Source organism: Schizosaccharomyces octosporus (assembly GCF_000150505.1).
Source record: "Schizosaccharomyces octosporus yFS286 unplaced genomic scaffold supercont6.1, whole genome shotgun sequence".
NCBI lineage: Eukaryota > Fungi > Ascomycota > Schizosaccharomycetes > Schizosaccharomycetales > Schizosaccharomycetaceae > Schizosaccharomyces > Schizosaccharomyces octosporus.
This window is the reverse complement of record NW_013185619.1, coordinates 952184-966661: the sequence shown is the minus strand read 5'-3', so window position 1 is coordinate 966661 and position 14478 is coordinate 952184. Positions and strand designations below refer to the sequence as shown.

Genomic DNA, 14478 nt, shown 5'->3' with positions numbered 1-14478 from the left:
CAAAGAAGCCTTTGATAAAAAATAAATAAAGACTATATAAAGCTTGTGATGTTCCCATTAACTTTCATGCCAAGTAAATTCGTTGTTTAGTAATTAGCTAGACTCACTCTACTATGCCATGCCATACCATCAATACCATATGTAAGTTGTTAGTACGGAAAGAAAAAAAAATACATTTTTACAATATTGAACGAGTTTTAAGGGTCTGAAGCAAAAAAATATTATTTAAATAGCAAAATTACAAAAAAGAATTTCAAAAAAAATCGAAAAAACATTCATAGATGAATCCGGTTTAAACATGCATTGTGTGATTGCATGCATGGTTTAAGCTTGTAAGAGATATCCATGGTAATCCTTTTAGGGTACTGAACACATATGAGTAATAAAAAAAAAACATAGCAAAGCAAATTATTAAAAAACCGTTTGATAAATACCTCCATCATTCAAAACATCATCACCTCAAACTTAAGCCAAAAAGAAGAAAACAGCAACGATCGAGAGACCGGTCAAAAAGACAGAAGCCTTTGAACCTGGAGAAGCAGCAGAAGGTTGAGATGAGGAGCTACCGCTTCCGGAAGAAGTCTCAGATGCAGTCTTCAAGTTAGAAGCGTTTCCGGTAGTCCAGTTTCCAAAACCACCACCAGCTTGAGTTGTGGATGTAACGAAGCTGCTGTTACCAGTAGAGAGATAGGTAACAGGGAAAGTAGAAGTAGCATTGCCGGTTACAATGGTGCTGTAGTTGCTGTAAGTCATCGTAACGTTAGCGGGAATCGTGCTAGTGACATTGACCATGGGAGTAGTACCGTTGGTAAAGCCGGAGCTAGCAGGGGGAGCACCGGGAGCGCCTGGAGCACCGGGAGCGCCAGAAGAACCAGCGGGACCAGGTGTGGTGGCAGCAGCATAGGTAGTAGTACCGGCAATCACAGTACTAGTCAAGGAGACAGTACGAGGCAAAGTCTTGGTTTGACGCAAGTTGCCAACGCTAGTGCTCGTGTAGGGATGAGTTTCAGTATAGGGAGCTGGTGTACTTTCAGGAGGAGCGCCACCAAGGTAGCCAGAAGGAGTACTAGCAGCACTAGGAGTGACGGTAGTAGTTTCAGTACCAGTAACAACAGTCTCACTGTTCGGAGCATTGGTGGTGACAGAAGTAGGAACGACGGATGTACCAGCAACAGTGCTTGTAGCACCGACAGTTACTACAGTAGTGTAGATACTAGTATGGACAACAGGGACTGTACTGTGGCCAGTTTCGGTGGCTACAGTGCTGTGCTGGCTGGTGGTAGTAGCAGGACCAGTAGGATTGGCATTGTCAGTAACAGTTGTCACCACTGAGGTGGGAACAGTAGCAGTAGTAACGACGGCACTAGGTGTTGTCACAGTATCAGTGGCTGTAACTGTGCTGACAACAGGTTGAGTGGTGTTGTGATACTCTACAGTAGTAACGACAGAAGGATGAGGCTTACTGTTGTTTGAAGGAACAGCAGTGGGAGCGGCACTGCTGGTGTTGTTCAAAGGAGTAGAAGTGTTTCTGTGAGGAGCAACAGTAGGAGCAGCACTGCTGGTAGTGTTCAAAGGAGTAGAAGTGTTTCTGTGAGGTGCAACAGTAGGAGCGGCACTGCTAGTAGTGTTCAAAGGAGTAGAGGTGTTTCTGTGAGGAGCAACAGTAGGAGCAGCACTGCTGGTAGTGTTCAAAGGAGTAGAGGTGTTTCTGTGAGGTGCAACAGTAGGAGCGGCACTGCTAGTAGTGTTCAAAGGAGTAGAGGTGTTTCTGTGAGGAGCAACAGTAGGAGCAGCACTGCTAGTAGTGTTCAAAGGAGTAGAGGTGTTTCTGTGAGGAGCAACAGTAGGAGCGGCACTGCTAGTAGTGTTCAAAGGAGTAGAGGTGTTTCTGTGAGGAGCAACAGTAGGAGCAGCACTGCTAGTAGTGTTCAAAGGAGTAGAGGTGTTTCTGTGAGGAGCAACAGTAGGAGCAGCACTGCTAGTAGTGTTCAAAGGAGTAGAGGTGTTTCTGTGAGGAGCAACAGTAGGAGCGGCACTGCTAGTAGTGTTCAAAGGAGTAGAGGTGTTTCTGTGAGGAGCAACAGTAGGAGCAGCACTGCTAGTAGTGTTCAAAGGAGTAGAGGTGTTTCTGTGAGGAGCAACAGTAGGAGCAGCACTGCTGGTAGTGTTCAAAGGAGCAGAAGAAGCAGGGGTGCTAGAGTTGGTAGCAGGAGCAGAGCTACTCAAAGGAGTAGTAGCATTTCTAGCAGGTGCTGTAGTCAAAGGAGTAGAAGAAGCAGGGGTGCTAGAGTTGGAGGCAGGAGCAGAGCTACTCAAAGGAGTAGTAGCATTTCTAGCAGGTGCCGTATTCAAAGGAGTAGAAGAAGCAGGAGTGCTAGAGGGAGCACTGCTAGTGGTGTTGCTGCTTGCAGGAGCAGAGCTGCTCAAAGGAGTAGAAGAAGCAGGAGTGCTAGAGGGAGCGCTGCTAGTGGTGTTGCTGCTTGTAGGAGCAGAGCTGCTTAAAGGAGTAGAGGATGGAGCACTGCTTGGTGAAGAAGAAGCAGGAGTGCTAGAAGGAGTGCTGCTAGTGGTGTTAGTAGTACTGCTTACAGGTTGAGCCACGGGAGAAGAAACAGGAGCAGAGGAAGGAGCGCTGCTAGGGGCTGCACTGCTGGATTGAGGAGCAGAGGAAGGAGTGCTGCTAGGAGCTGCGCTGCTAGATTGAGGAGCAGAGGAAGGAGTGCTGCTAGGAGCTGTACTGCTAGATTGAGGAGCAGAGGAAGGAGCGCTGCTAGGAGCTGCACTGCTAGATTGAGGAGCAGAGGAAGGAGCGCTGCTGGGTGTAGTGCTACTCAAAGGAGTAGAAGAAGGAGTGCTGCTAGGAGCTGTACTGCTAGATTGAGGAGCAGAGGAAGGAGCGCTGCTAGGGGCTGCACTGCTAGATTGAGGAGCAGAGGAAGGAGCGCTGCTAGGAGCTGCACTGCTAGATTGAGGAGCAGAGGAAGGAGCGCTGCTGGGTGTAGTGCTACTCAAAGGAGTAGAAGAAGGAGTGCTGCTGGGAGGTGTGCTGCTTAAAGGAATCGAGCTGTTGGAATAAGGTGGGCCAGCTCTTCTAGCTAAGGTATAACCATTGGCGGGGCCATTAGCGGCGACCGAGGAGATGGAAAGAAAAGGAGTTGCAATTAAGAGAGCAACGGCAAAAGAAGAGATCTTCATCGTACAAAAAGTGTTTAAGAATTAAACAAGCCAAAAAATAAAGACCACTAAAAACACGACGGGATGAAAATCGTTAAATTTTTTTTTCAGCCGTAAGAATTAGGTAACAACTCTTTTTTTTTAGAAAGAAAAACAAAAATGAATTCCTTATGGTATTAAATCAAAAATCCAAAAATGAAAATTAGAGGTATCAACCCAAACTATAGGATATCAAGGGACAGGCGTTCTATCGCAAAAAAAAACCGAAGGATAGAAGAACGCGCAATGAACCTTTCGAGTCCGAATTAACTACAGAAAGAATGTTTGAGGCAGAATACCAAGTTCAAAGTGAAAGAAGAAATCAGGTATTCTTCACAATAAACCCTCAAACAGACGGAAACAAGCTTAAAAAAGTCGCAAGACTAAATTTAAAGAGTGTCTCAGAAGCAAAAAGATTGGTTCCTCAATAAGGGAAGAAGAAAAAATACTAGGAGTAAAAATTTCAAAGTTTGGGAGTGTTCTCAACCGGCACAGGGGGATGGCTGGACGTTAATATATATGCGGAAAGAGTCTCGGTTATTGGTAGAAAAATGAGGAATCTAAGAACACTATTGCTCACGCTTGAAATCGACCCTTTGTGCACTTTGTTACGTGTTGGGTAACAAATGTTAGCGCTCTTTTCAGAAATAAGTGTCAAGGTTTGTCGCGTCGAAGTACAAAGAAGTAGCACAAATAGCAGTCGAAGGAACAAGTAGTGAACATAAAGCCAATGACGTTAATTTTCGAATTTTCCTTAATTATAAATAGCCAATCACAAGACATTTGTAACTCGAAGAAACTTCTATCGTCCAATGAACGTTAAAGTTACGTACAAGCATATGATGATTGGGTAAGTATGATCTTAAAAAATTTGTCTGGACGGTTCGAATGTAGCTTAGAGGTATGACAAGAGTAACGGCATTGTCATTCATTGGATACTTTTTTCTCGTATGCGCAAACTCAAGCAACAACGAAGGTCACCGCGCCCAACGGGTGGGAATGATTGGATGGAAAAGCGAAGAAGCAGGAGAACTCCGGTGGTGGTCAGGAGAGCGCAGGTAAAACTTTCAGCGTCGTATGGCCCCACTGAATGAGAGTGGAACATGGGACCGGGGCCACGACCAGGAGGGAAACAGACAGGGGTCTCTTGTCTGTCGTCGTGGGGTTCAAGTCTTGAAAGGAGAGAAAGGGAAAACTTGGGTAAATAAACATAGGCATTGGATTTTTTTTTTTTTTTTTTTTTTTTGAATGAAAATTTTGGTTATTATTGTTAATGTGAACTATGGAACTGTCGAATGAATGATGCTTGACTCCAATAAAAACTAGAACAATGACAACGAGACTTTCTACATAAATGCTTTTAGGAATTCACATTTGCTTTTTCTATTCATCATATGCTTATTCAAGTATTTCTGTATATGATTATATAATTTATGCAATAATATGTTTTTAATTTGCTTTGTAAGATGTATATGCTCTATAAATGCTTCTATGGATAGTCATTTTGTACAGGGATCCCTAAACACATAAGAGGATATATGCTCTTGTGCTTTTGTAAAGTAGAGATCGGGTTAGTGGGATACAATGTTGTTATGCAAAGAGAAAAAATAAATAAATAAAATCTATCTATATGTAATTATCATTGGATTCGATAGAAATAAGCAGTCTTTTGCAGTAAATCCTCTTTGCTTTATCCTTTCATACTGTACGATTGAAAGTAAAGCAGATGAATCGTCGAAAAGTTTTGGGTTACGATTCTTTCCTTCAAAATTATGGCTAAAAATATTTCAATGTCAAATCTTTATTGCTATTGCTTTTGATTTCTTTGATGTAGATTTTCTGTTTTTTATTTATATTTTTATTTTGGCTACGTCCTATTGTAGACACACACTCTCGCTCTTGGATTTCTAAGATGCAGCTGAAAACGTTCTTCTTGTACTGTAACAGACAACTATTTTTCACCACAATGCATCTTTTGAAAAGGGAGAATTGTAAATCGGCTTTGTTTACATAGACGTAAATAAAAGAGAATAAATAAAAATAAAAAAATCGCTTTTCTCGCAATGATCCCCTTCCTCCTTCGTCATATCGTCGTAAAAACCTCTATAAGTCGATTTTCAAGGCTTTCGAGCTAAAAATCCTGTCAAACTTTAGCGCTTTCAACGAGTATATAGACATTTCTTCTTATTTTGTATTTTCTTTCTAAATTTTGATTTTTTCAACCGTCTCGTTGCTCTTTGCTTCGTGCCTCTCAAACTACAGCCAGCGGAATATCATGGACCCCGTTTGTTGATGTCTGACGTCTTCACTGATTTTCCTTATTTTCTGATGGTTTTCAGTGTTTCTTCCATTCACAAAAGTTTTTTTTTCGGTCTTTTTCTCATTCATTGATTTTTCATATTTTCTTTCTTTTTCTACTTTCTCCAATTTCGTAAATGAGCTCAACGTTGCAGCAAAGCACCCAGCGCTGGAAAACGCAGTGTATCTACCAAATCCTGACGGATCGCTTTGCTTTTTCCGATGAGGACCATCCCAAAGCTCCTTCCACCGGTCGCATGTATCTCGGAGGAACCTGGCGTGGAATCGCTCGCAAACTCGATTATATTCAAGAGTTGGGATGTACCGCTGTATGGATCAGCCCCATCGTCAAAAATATCGAAGATGTTACCGGCTATGGTCAAGGATATCACGGATACTGGGCCCAAGATTTGCTAGATGTAAATCCTCATTTCGGTACCAAACAGGACTTGATCGACCTTGTGCAACAACTCCATGACCGCAATATGCTCTGCATGGTCGACATCGTCGTCAATCACATGGCCCATGCTGGTTCTGGCGAAATTGACTACTCCAAGTATCGTCCCTTCAACTCGGAAGCCGATTACCATCCTAGAAGGTACGTCCAAAACTACGACGATACCGTGGATTGTGAAACCGGTTGGCTTGGTGACGATACTGTTGGTTTAATGGATATTCGTACAGAAGAGCCTCGTATCCAAGCATTTTTCCAAGATTGGATTCGCGACCTTGTCGAAACCTATCATTTTGACGGCCTCCGTATTGATACTATCAAGCACGTTCACAGAGAATTTTATCCCCCTTTCATTGAAGCCTCCAAAGTTTTTACATTTGGTGAAGTCTTTCATGGGGATCCACGATACGTTGGAGACTACCTTCAGTACATGCCTTCGTCCATTAATTATCCCCTCTATTACCAAATTCGAAAAGCCTTTGCACAGCTTCCGCGCATCTCGATGAAGGAATTTTACGACAAAGCTATTTTAGAAGCCCGTGCCTATATTCCTGATACCACCGTTCTTGGAAACTTTATAGAAAATCACGATGTCCCTCGGATACTTGGCATGACTTCAGACTCTTCGGTATGATTTCTCTTCATGAGTCTTTCATGAAACATTTACTAACTATTTGATTCATAGTTGCTGCTAAACGCTTTGGTCGCTCTTATTTATTTGGATGGAATTCCAATTGTTTTTCAGGGCCAAGAACAAATGTTCGTTGGAGGCGATGATCCTGAAAATAGAAATGCTCTTTGGAGCAGTCATTACGATACTACACATTTTATGTTTAATGTCCTTTCTAAAATGATTCATGTTCGTCAATCCCTCATTCAAAAATTTCCTGACTTCTGTAACACTTTGTCTAATTGTCTCTATCTGGACAACCACAACTACGTCTTTGAACGCCCTGGTTGCATCGTTTGTCTGTGCAATGGAGGATCAAATTCAAATTTCAAATTTCCTGTAAATGTTCCGGTAGAGCAAGGTACAGTTGCTCGCTTCATGGACATATGGACAGAAGAAATCTTTGACGCCTCCCCATCATCACCCTCTACTCTCAATCTCATAGTTGATGCAGGACTTCCAAAGGTAAGGCATCCTTCTTTGATCGCAATTCTAACAGTCCTTTTAGGTTTTGGTTCAGCCCTCATCCATACTGAGGTAAGGTGGCACTTTAGATTCTCACGTTTCAATCTTGGAAAATAGTCTGTCTTTTATGAATGCATCTATATTTATTAGCCAGGATAACCATCCACTTGACCTTTTTGGTTCGTCCAGTTTATTCTCTTTACCTAGTGTTAGGTTTACCTTTTGATGATACTTGTTTTGGTTTATTTTCGCTTTCTTTTACAATGCTACATTGCTTTCTTTTGCTTTTTTTTTATGTATGCAGTTATATTTAGTACTTTGATTAATAGAATGTGATTCCCGCTCATCTCGTTCCTTCCTTTTTGTTCAGATTTACTAATTTGTTTACATGTCCGTAAATAAAAAAAATCTCGGTTTTCATACTTGCCTTATTTCTTAATACTTATAAATAGTACTTGAAGCTTATAAAAATGATTTAATTTATCAAAAAAAAAAAAAAAAAAAAAACAATTGCACAATGTATAGAAAATGACCTTTTGTAAAATAATTACACGTTTGGAGCAAGAGACGCATTTCATAGCAACTTATTATATTAAGTAAATTAAACTGCAGAATAACGTTGAAATAAAAGCTGGTTTGAAGAAGTCTGAAATGTACAAGTTTTCGTAAAACGCACAGTGTCTACTTACTGAAAGCAAAATTCGCAATATAACAAGCTTCATTTAAAAAGCTATTTTTTTGTGCAAATTTTTTCTCTCAGAAAATAAAAAAAAACCTCTTTACTTTTTTTTTTTTGGAACTTGACAATTTTGTTTCATTACATCGGGAAATTATAAATGGAAGACAACGAAGCATTTCAAGATGAGCTACTTGCCTTAGAAAGTATTTATCCTTCTTGTCTTTTACCAATATCCGAGAAGAGTTACACATACACACTGAGTATACCCGACAGCAGAGTACATCTGAACCTACAATTTCCCATCGAGTATCCGGACTCTCCACCTATTGTGCTAGATGCTTATGGAATTGATAAAGCCCTTGCAGAAGACGTTCTGCTGTCGGTTGCTACCGGTGATGTATGTATTTTTTCGTATATAGATTTGCTGAAAGAACTAGTGGATATCGAAACAGAACAAGAAGTCATGCAGAACGAGCACAAGAAGCAAGTAGAATCAGAAAAAGATTCACCAGTAATGCTTGATAAAAATCAATATGTTGCTAAGACTCCAGAAACCCATCAAGAAGAGTGGAAGCCCTCGTTCGACTGGAAAGAATCACAAGCGATCAATGATAGAAAGAGTACTTTTGCAGCTCATGCCACTAGAGTTCATAGCCCGGAAGAAGTTCAGAAAGCTTTGGAGGAGCTGTACATGAACAAAAAGGTAGCCAAGGTATGTTTTGCGATAATCTTGAAAAAGTAGTTTGAAATACCTTGGGTGTGCAAACTATCGCTATATTTTATTACTATTATCACAGGTTGCTAACTGCTTTTCAGGCAAATCACAACATGGTAGCTTATCGTGTAATTTCTCAACGTGGAAATGTCATTCAAGACAATGATGATGATGGTGAATCCGCTGCCGGATCACGCATGGGTCATTTACTCACAATGATGGTATGTAATTTTATTTGTCAAGTATTTAACTTAATTAACTTACTTTCAAAGGATGCCGAGAATGTTTTTGTTTGTGTCTCACGTTGGTTCGGAGGCACCCATATCGGACCTGATCGTTTCAAGCATATTAATTCTACTGCCCGTGAAGCAGTCCTTTTAACCGGAGCCGCACCTGAACAGAAGAAAGGTAATGACGATAAGAAGAAAAAGAAGCATCGGTAAAAATTTATTTATGTTCTCCTTCGGCCAAAACTTTGCGAGAAATTAATTGAGCACTAGTAGGTTTTGCTGAAACTGCTAATTATGGATGTACAATACTTTAATAGAATGTTAATAGATATGCAGTTTTTAATCTTTGACTCATTTGTACTTTGGTCAGTCGCTACAACTACGGCTTAACAAGAGACCCTTCTATACTAAACAAAAAACCAATTGAAATTTTTCATGTAGACCATTTTCTAGGACAAAACAAAATATAATTATTTTTTAACGTCTTCCGGCCTTCCAGTGAGCAATGTCACCACTTTCCATTACGTATTCTTTACCCTTGGTCATATACTTACCAGCGGCACGGCAAGCATTTTCAGTCTTGTGATCGACTAAGTCTTGATAGTGCATAATTTCACCGCAAACGAAAGCCTTCTCGAAATCGGTATGAATGACACCAGCGGCTTGAGGAGCCTTGATACCCTTACGGACAGTCCAAGAACGAACTTCATCCTCACCACAAGTGAAGTAGTTGATAAGGTTCAAAGCGGTGTAACCAGTGATGATAATCTTGGGGAGCATGCTCTTGGTTTGAAGACGCTTGCACTCTTCAGCAACTTCTTCTTCAGACATGGAAGTCAAGCGCTCTTCGAAAGCAACAGACATGGGAATAAAGGTGTCACCGGGGCTGAATTCATCAATCCAAGCCTTGATCTTGGGGAGATACTTGTTCTTTTGACGAACGAAATCACGCTCGCTCATGTTAACAAGGTAAACGACGGGCTTGGTGGTCAAAAGATACAAGGTGTTGATCAATTCAACCTCACGGTTAGACCATTGTCCCTTACGAATGGGTTGCTTGTTGACGGTCAAAAATTCATATACGCGTTCGACAATAGCTTGCTCTTCCTTCTTGGCCTTCATTTCCAAGGTGTTAGCACCACGGGAGGTAATCTTACGGAGACCCTCGAGATGCTTTTCGACGAACTCAGCATCCTTAATCAACAATTCGTCACGAATGATGGCCAAGTCACGAATAGGATCAACATCACCTTCGACGTGAACAATTTCAGCATCATCAAAAGCACGAACGACTTGGTAGATGGCGTCTACTGCACGAACGTGGGACAAGAATGCGTTACCCAAACCGGCACCAGTGCTTGCACCCTTAGTAAGACCGGCAATATCGAAGATGGTCAAGAAAGCTGGAACCTTGCTCTTGGGCTTGTAAGTCTCGCAGAGCCAGTCGAAACGCTCATCGGGAACAGCAACCTTGGCTTCTTCAGGATCGATAGTAGCGTAAGGGTAGTTGGCAGGGTTACCCAAGACGGATTTGGTGATGGCACGGAAGAAGGTGGATTTACCAACGTTGGGCATACCAACAATACCAGTCTTCAAGTTGTTACCGGGACGACCCCATTGGACGCGAACCTCGTTCTGCTGTTGCTTCTTAGGAGGCATGCTGTAAAGTGGGTTGGAATAGATAGATCAAAAAAGTATCAGCTTTCGGGAAAGAGACTACTCAATCAGTCGTGACGAAGAAAAGAGACAGTGGAACCAGAGTACACTATTCAATCAAGCAGTTAGCATTCTGCTTTATATACATGTCATCATCAGGATGAGAACATTGATAGAGGAACCAGTTTGAGACTTGTTTTTTGCTTTTATTTTTTTATTTGGCAAAAAAGACTTTGTTTCGTCTTACGAATCAACCAAAGGCAATACTCGTTTTCTTTTCGTAACATTAAAAGAAATGATACATTCGTGAACGTTCAAAAACACCTTTGGAAGTTTCATAAAACTACATCGCAATCTTTCGTAATGCTTGCTCAAAAGACATCCACGGAATGCATGACAAAACCAAGTTCCAAACTTCCTATAGCTTCTCTTTTAACATACCTTTCTCTTTTTATGCCGTTTCCTTTTTTAATACTTACTATTGCAGCAGTATTTGGCTCTTGGATTGTTGTAAAGCGTTGCCCTTTTTCCAAAAATTTCGTCCGCTCATATCGAATTCCAACATAGCACTTCCAAATACACTCTAGCTCCTAATCCATAACAGTAAAGTGCAACGAATTACAAGAGCTGTGGTGGAAATTTGTAACATTTTGCTCAACTCTTTCCAGGGTCAAGTCAAGTCAAGTCAAAGAAAAGACTCGAATATATGCATGATCGATACATGATACATGATAGCATGCTTTGCTTTGGTATGCTATAGGTTTTGTAATGTTCAGAAATCATTCACGTCTCCTTCAAATCTCATCAATGACGGACTCAACTCTTCATCTCGTGTCTATGCTACCACATCAGATCATAAATATGACATTCTGAAATTGAAAAATGCAAAACTTTACATTTCACAGTTCCTATTACTCGATGTACTACTAACTACTACTTCTACTACTAAACATAATTCTACAATTCAATAGGAAAATATTATCAAAAGAATAATGTATACATGTATTTGTAAACGCGTGACGAGAGAAAAAAAATAATAAATGACAATCTTCCTAAACAGCACTTATCAATACTCAATGATGAGTTTTCATCAAAGAAAAAGAAAAAAGAAAAACTCAAACCTTCCTCCTCTTTTTTCTTCTTCTTCAAAGAACGCTCATGTATCGATACAAGCACAAGCCAATAGAAAAGATTGGAAAACTCCCAAGCTACCGTCCTGCAGACCATGGATCAATGGGGAAATTCATAAAAAAAGAGAAAATCACAGATTCCCCCCATTCATCAGTCGGAAGAGAGGCAGAGGAGCAGGAGCAGGAGCCCCGTGTGCCATCTAGGCAAGATGGGGAAATAAAACAAATTTTTGACATTCTAAATTAGAAGCAAAACAAAGAAATCCTGGTACTTGCAAAAATTTCCTCCTCCAAGCAAAAGAAAAAAAGAAACACTCACAACTACATTTTCTTGGTTGTATTCAACATATTTTAGTAAACACTTTTGGCATCAAGAACAACAACCAGTAGCACAGAATCCAGCACAGAATTAAAAAGAAAAATGAACAAAAGTAATAAAAAAGATCGAAAGCAGAGAAGAATCAATACTTCTTATATCATTATTTACACCACATTTGTCCCCATACGACTGTCCTCTGCAAATACAAACCGCTCGAGGTACCCCTTCTGACTTTTTTTTTTCATTATACTTTGACAACAGCAATATACAGCATATGAAATAGAAAACGTCGATAAATTGCAGACAATATTATTGACTCCTCTCTACTAGAGGTATTTATTGGCCAGTAGTAAGAAACTCGTAGCGATTATTTACATTCAGCAGAAGATGCTAAGGGCATATTGTGAGAATTTAAAGAGACATGACAGAGCAAGCAACAGCAATCATGGCGATAACGAAGGCACCAGAGCTGAAGTTGGTAAGAGAGGAAGCGGCGCTAGGGCTAGAAGACTCAGCACCGGAGCCACCACCGGTACCGTTGGTACCATTAGTACCGTTGGTGCCGTTAGCAGCGGCAGTGGTAGCGTTACCGAAAGGAGCAGTGCTGTTAGCAGTGCTGTTGGCGGCTTGAACAGCCAAGGCCATAGTGACAATAGCGGCAATAGCAAGAACACGAGAGTACATTATGAAAGGACAAATAAATATAATTTGGACAAAGTCAAATAATTAAATATAGACCTAAAGTTGTATAGGAATATAGGAAAAGTCCGAATATGATGCTGACTGAAAATGTTCCGATCCTACACTCTTTATATAAAAAAAATCTCTTGAACCCTTACCCTGCCAGAAGCATGACGTTTAGAAAATTTGGGAGGGTGGTGGTGATTGGGTAGTCAGCCCCCTCCCGACAATAGTGAGATAAGCCACATATTAAGAATACCTAACTTGCGAAACAGAAAAATGCTTTTTTTAATTCCGAAGGTTAATACTTTGACGTTCGATTGGGTTCCAGAGGGGAAAACGAACAGGAACAAAGTTTGTTAAAAGAAATAACAAACAAACAACATTATCCAACGAGACATCGTCTTGTCGCAGGTAGTAAGGTGGGGTACGCGGCCAACTGATTGCTATGAGTGGAGTAAAAGAAGAGGTGATAACGGGGGGATACATGGTACAACCGAAAGCGCGCACACACTAAGTACATGAGCAACGAAAGCACAATACAAAAGTAGAGGAAAGGCAATGAAATGAAATAAAATAAAATCAAATGAAATGAAATTGATAACTATAGTCGTTTTGTATTGATATGCATAGACGTTGGTTGAATGAATAGTTTGTTGAGAAAAATAATAAAAAATTAGCTAGTAAACAAATGAAATTGAAATTGAAAAGAAAAAGAAAAAAGGTTTATCTTTTCCATACTTGACATTGCTACTATGCTATGCAACTGCTGGGGAATGAATCCTGTTTCTATGGTATGGTATACCTAGCTAACCAAAGCTATAACAAGTCAAGCTAAATCAAGCTATGCTATGAGTCCTTTCCTGTCGCCCAAGACATCAATCGATGGAAAAAGATCGCAGGATTAAACAAGCTTCGCAATGACATCAATGACGCCAATGTTTTGACATTCAAGACTTTAGTTGGTTGTTTGTATTTGTTGTTGTTTCTTGTGGGTAAACTTTGAAGTCAAATCATGAACCTATCAATTGTCAATGTTTCCAACAAGCTTTCCACAACGCCCGGGCGTTTGACTTGGTTTGTTTATCTTTTCGTAACATTGTTTATTTGTTTTGTTTTGTTTGTTTTGTTTGTTTTGCTTATGACTTGATGTACAACGAGATGTACAAGAAGCCACCAGAGTGGTTTCCCAGTATAGTTGCTATGGCACCTTACGTTCTTGGTTGCTTTTTTTTTTCGTTAGCTAATAGCTATTCGCCGTTTGTTGATTGTTGTTGTATTATTTATTTATGTTGTTTGTGTTGTTTATTTATATCATACGAATCATTGTCTATAGATAGAAAATAACAGTTGAAGTAAAATGACATTTTCTTGATGAGTGCTTTCAAGATGCCATTGTGGCTTTTATGACCTTGCAAAGGGTAGATGCAGCTAAGAAAGGTTTGGGTTGAGTTGAGTTGAGTCGCATGTTTTTCTTTTTTTTTCTTTTAGGATGAACCACGAGGTGATTTTTTGAAGGTTACAAGCCATTGTCAAAGGAAACTTTTCTTTCAACCCAAAAAGAGGCACATGTATTAATTTAATTTTCTTCTCTAGTGTTCTACTAGTGTTGCTGTTGTTGCTGCTGCTAACTACTACTGCTACTGCTTCCGAAAGGGGATTTCCTCCCCCAGGGAATGTCTAGGGAATGGGAATTTTGCGTGACTTTGCAATGTGCTAGCTCATACGGACGGTATACCAGTCCGATCTTTTTCCTTTTTTTTATCAAAGAGTCAATCCATCATAACTAGGTAATGTAGGTATAGGTAATTCATTATTTGACTTTCGGAGTCTTTAGGAAAAGAAAAATTCCATTACGCTGAAATGAGCGATTCAATAGTCATAAACTTTGTATGAATCGAACGATTTATCTTTTCTTTTATTTCTTCTAAGAATTTGAAACTTGTTTAACATTCATTATACATTATA

General features: G+C 40.1%; 5 protein-coding genes across 5 annotated transcripts; 2 read left to right on the top strand and 3 right to left on the bottom strand.

The window, feature by feature from the left end:
* Nucleotides 1-465: 465 nt before the first annotated feature.
* On the bottom strand, nucleotides 466-3195 carry SOCG_03051 (envelope glycoprotein GP340/GP220; the record flags this gene model as incomplete). Its single annotated transcript, XM_013161541.1, has 1 exon — nucleotides 466-3195. The coding sequence occupies one exon, from the start codon at nucleotides 3193-3195 to the stop codon at nucleotides 466-468; it is 2730 nt and encodes a 909-aa protein (XP_013016995.1).
* Nucleotides 3196-5494: 2299 nt separating this feature from the next.
* Nucleotides 5495-7458, top strand: SOCG_03050 (alpha-amylase). The gene is made up of 3 exons (XM_013161540.1): nucleotides 5495-6593; nucleotides 6651-7100; nucleotides 7144-7458. Exons 1-3 carry the CDS (start codon nucleotides 5649-5651, stop codon nucleotides 7174-7176), a joined length of 1428 nt encoding a protein of 475 aa, XP_013016994.1. The 5' UTR covers nucleotides 5495-5648; the 3' UTR covers nucleotides 7177-7458.
* Nucleotides 7459-7672: 214 nt separating this feature from the next.
* Nucleotides 7673-9077, top strand: SOCG_03049 (uncharacterized protein). Its single transcript, XM_013161539.1, has 3 exons — nucleotides 7673-8491; nucleotides 8596-8715; nucleotides 8767-9077. The coding sequence occupies exons 1-3, from the start codon at nucleotides 7937-7939 to the stop codon at nucleotides 8935-8937; spliced, it is 846 nt and encodes a 281-aa protein (XP_013016993.1). The 5' UTR covers nucleotides 7673-7936; the 3' UTR covers nucleotides 8938-9077.
* Nucleotides 9078-9091: 14 nt separating this feature from the next.
* On the bottom strand, nucleotides 9092-10919 carry SOCG_03048 (GTP binding protein). The gene is made up of 2 exons (XM_013161538.1): nucleotides 10822-10919; nucleotides 9092-10489 (listed from the first exon to the last, which is right to left on the bottom strand). Exon 2 carries the CDS (start codon nucleotides 10381-10383, stop codon nucleotides 9202-9204), a length of 1182 nt encoding a protein of 393 aa, XP_013016992.1. The 5' UTR covers nucleotides 10384-10489; nucleotides 10822-10919; the 3' UTR covers nucleotides 9092-9201.
* Nucleotides 10920-11279: 360 nt separating this feature from the next.
* SOCG_03047 (uncharacterized protein) lies at nucleotides 11280-12673 on the bottom strand. Its single transcript, XM_013161537.1, has one exon. It carries the CDS (start codon nucleotides 12511-12513, stop codon nucleotides 12241-12243), a length of 273 nt encoding a protein of 90 aa, XP_013016991.1. The 5' UTR covers nucleotides 12514-12673; the 3' UTR covers nucleotides 11280-12240.
* Nucleotides 12674-14478: the final 1805 nt, after the last annotated feature.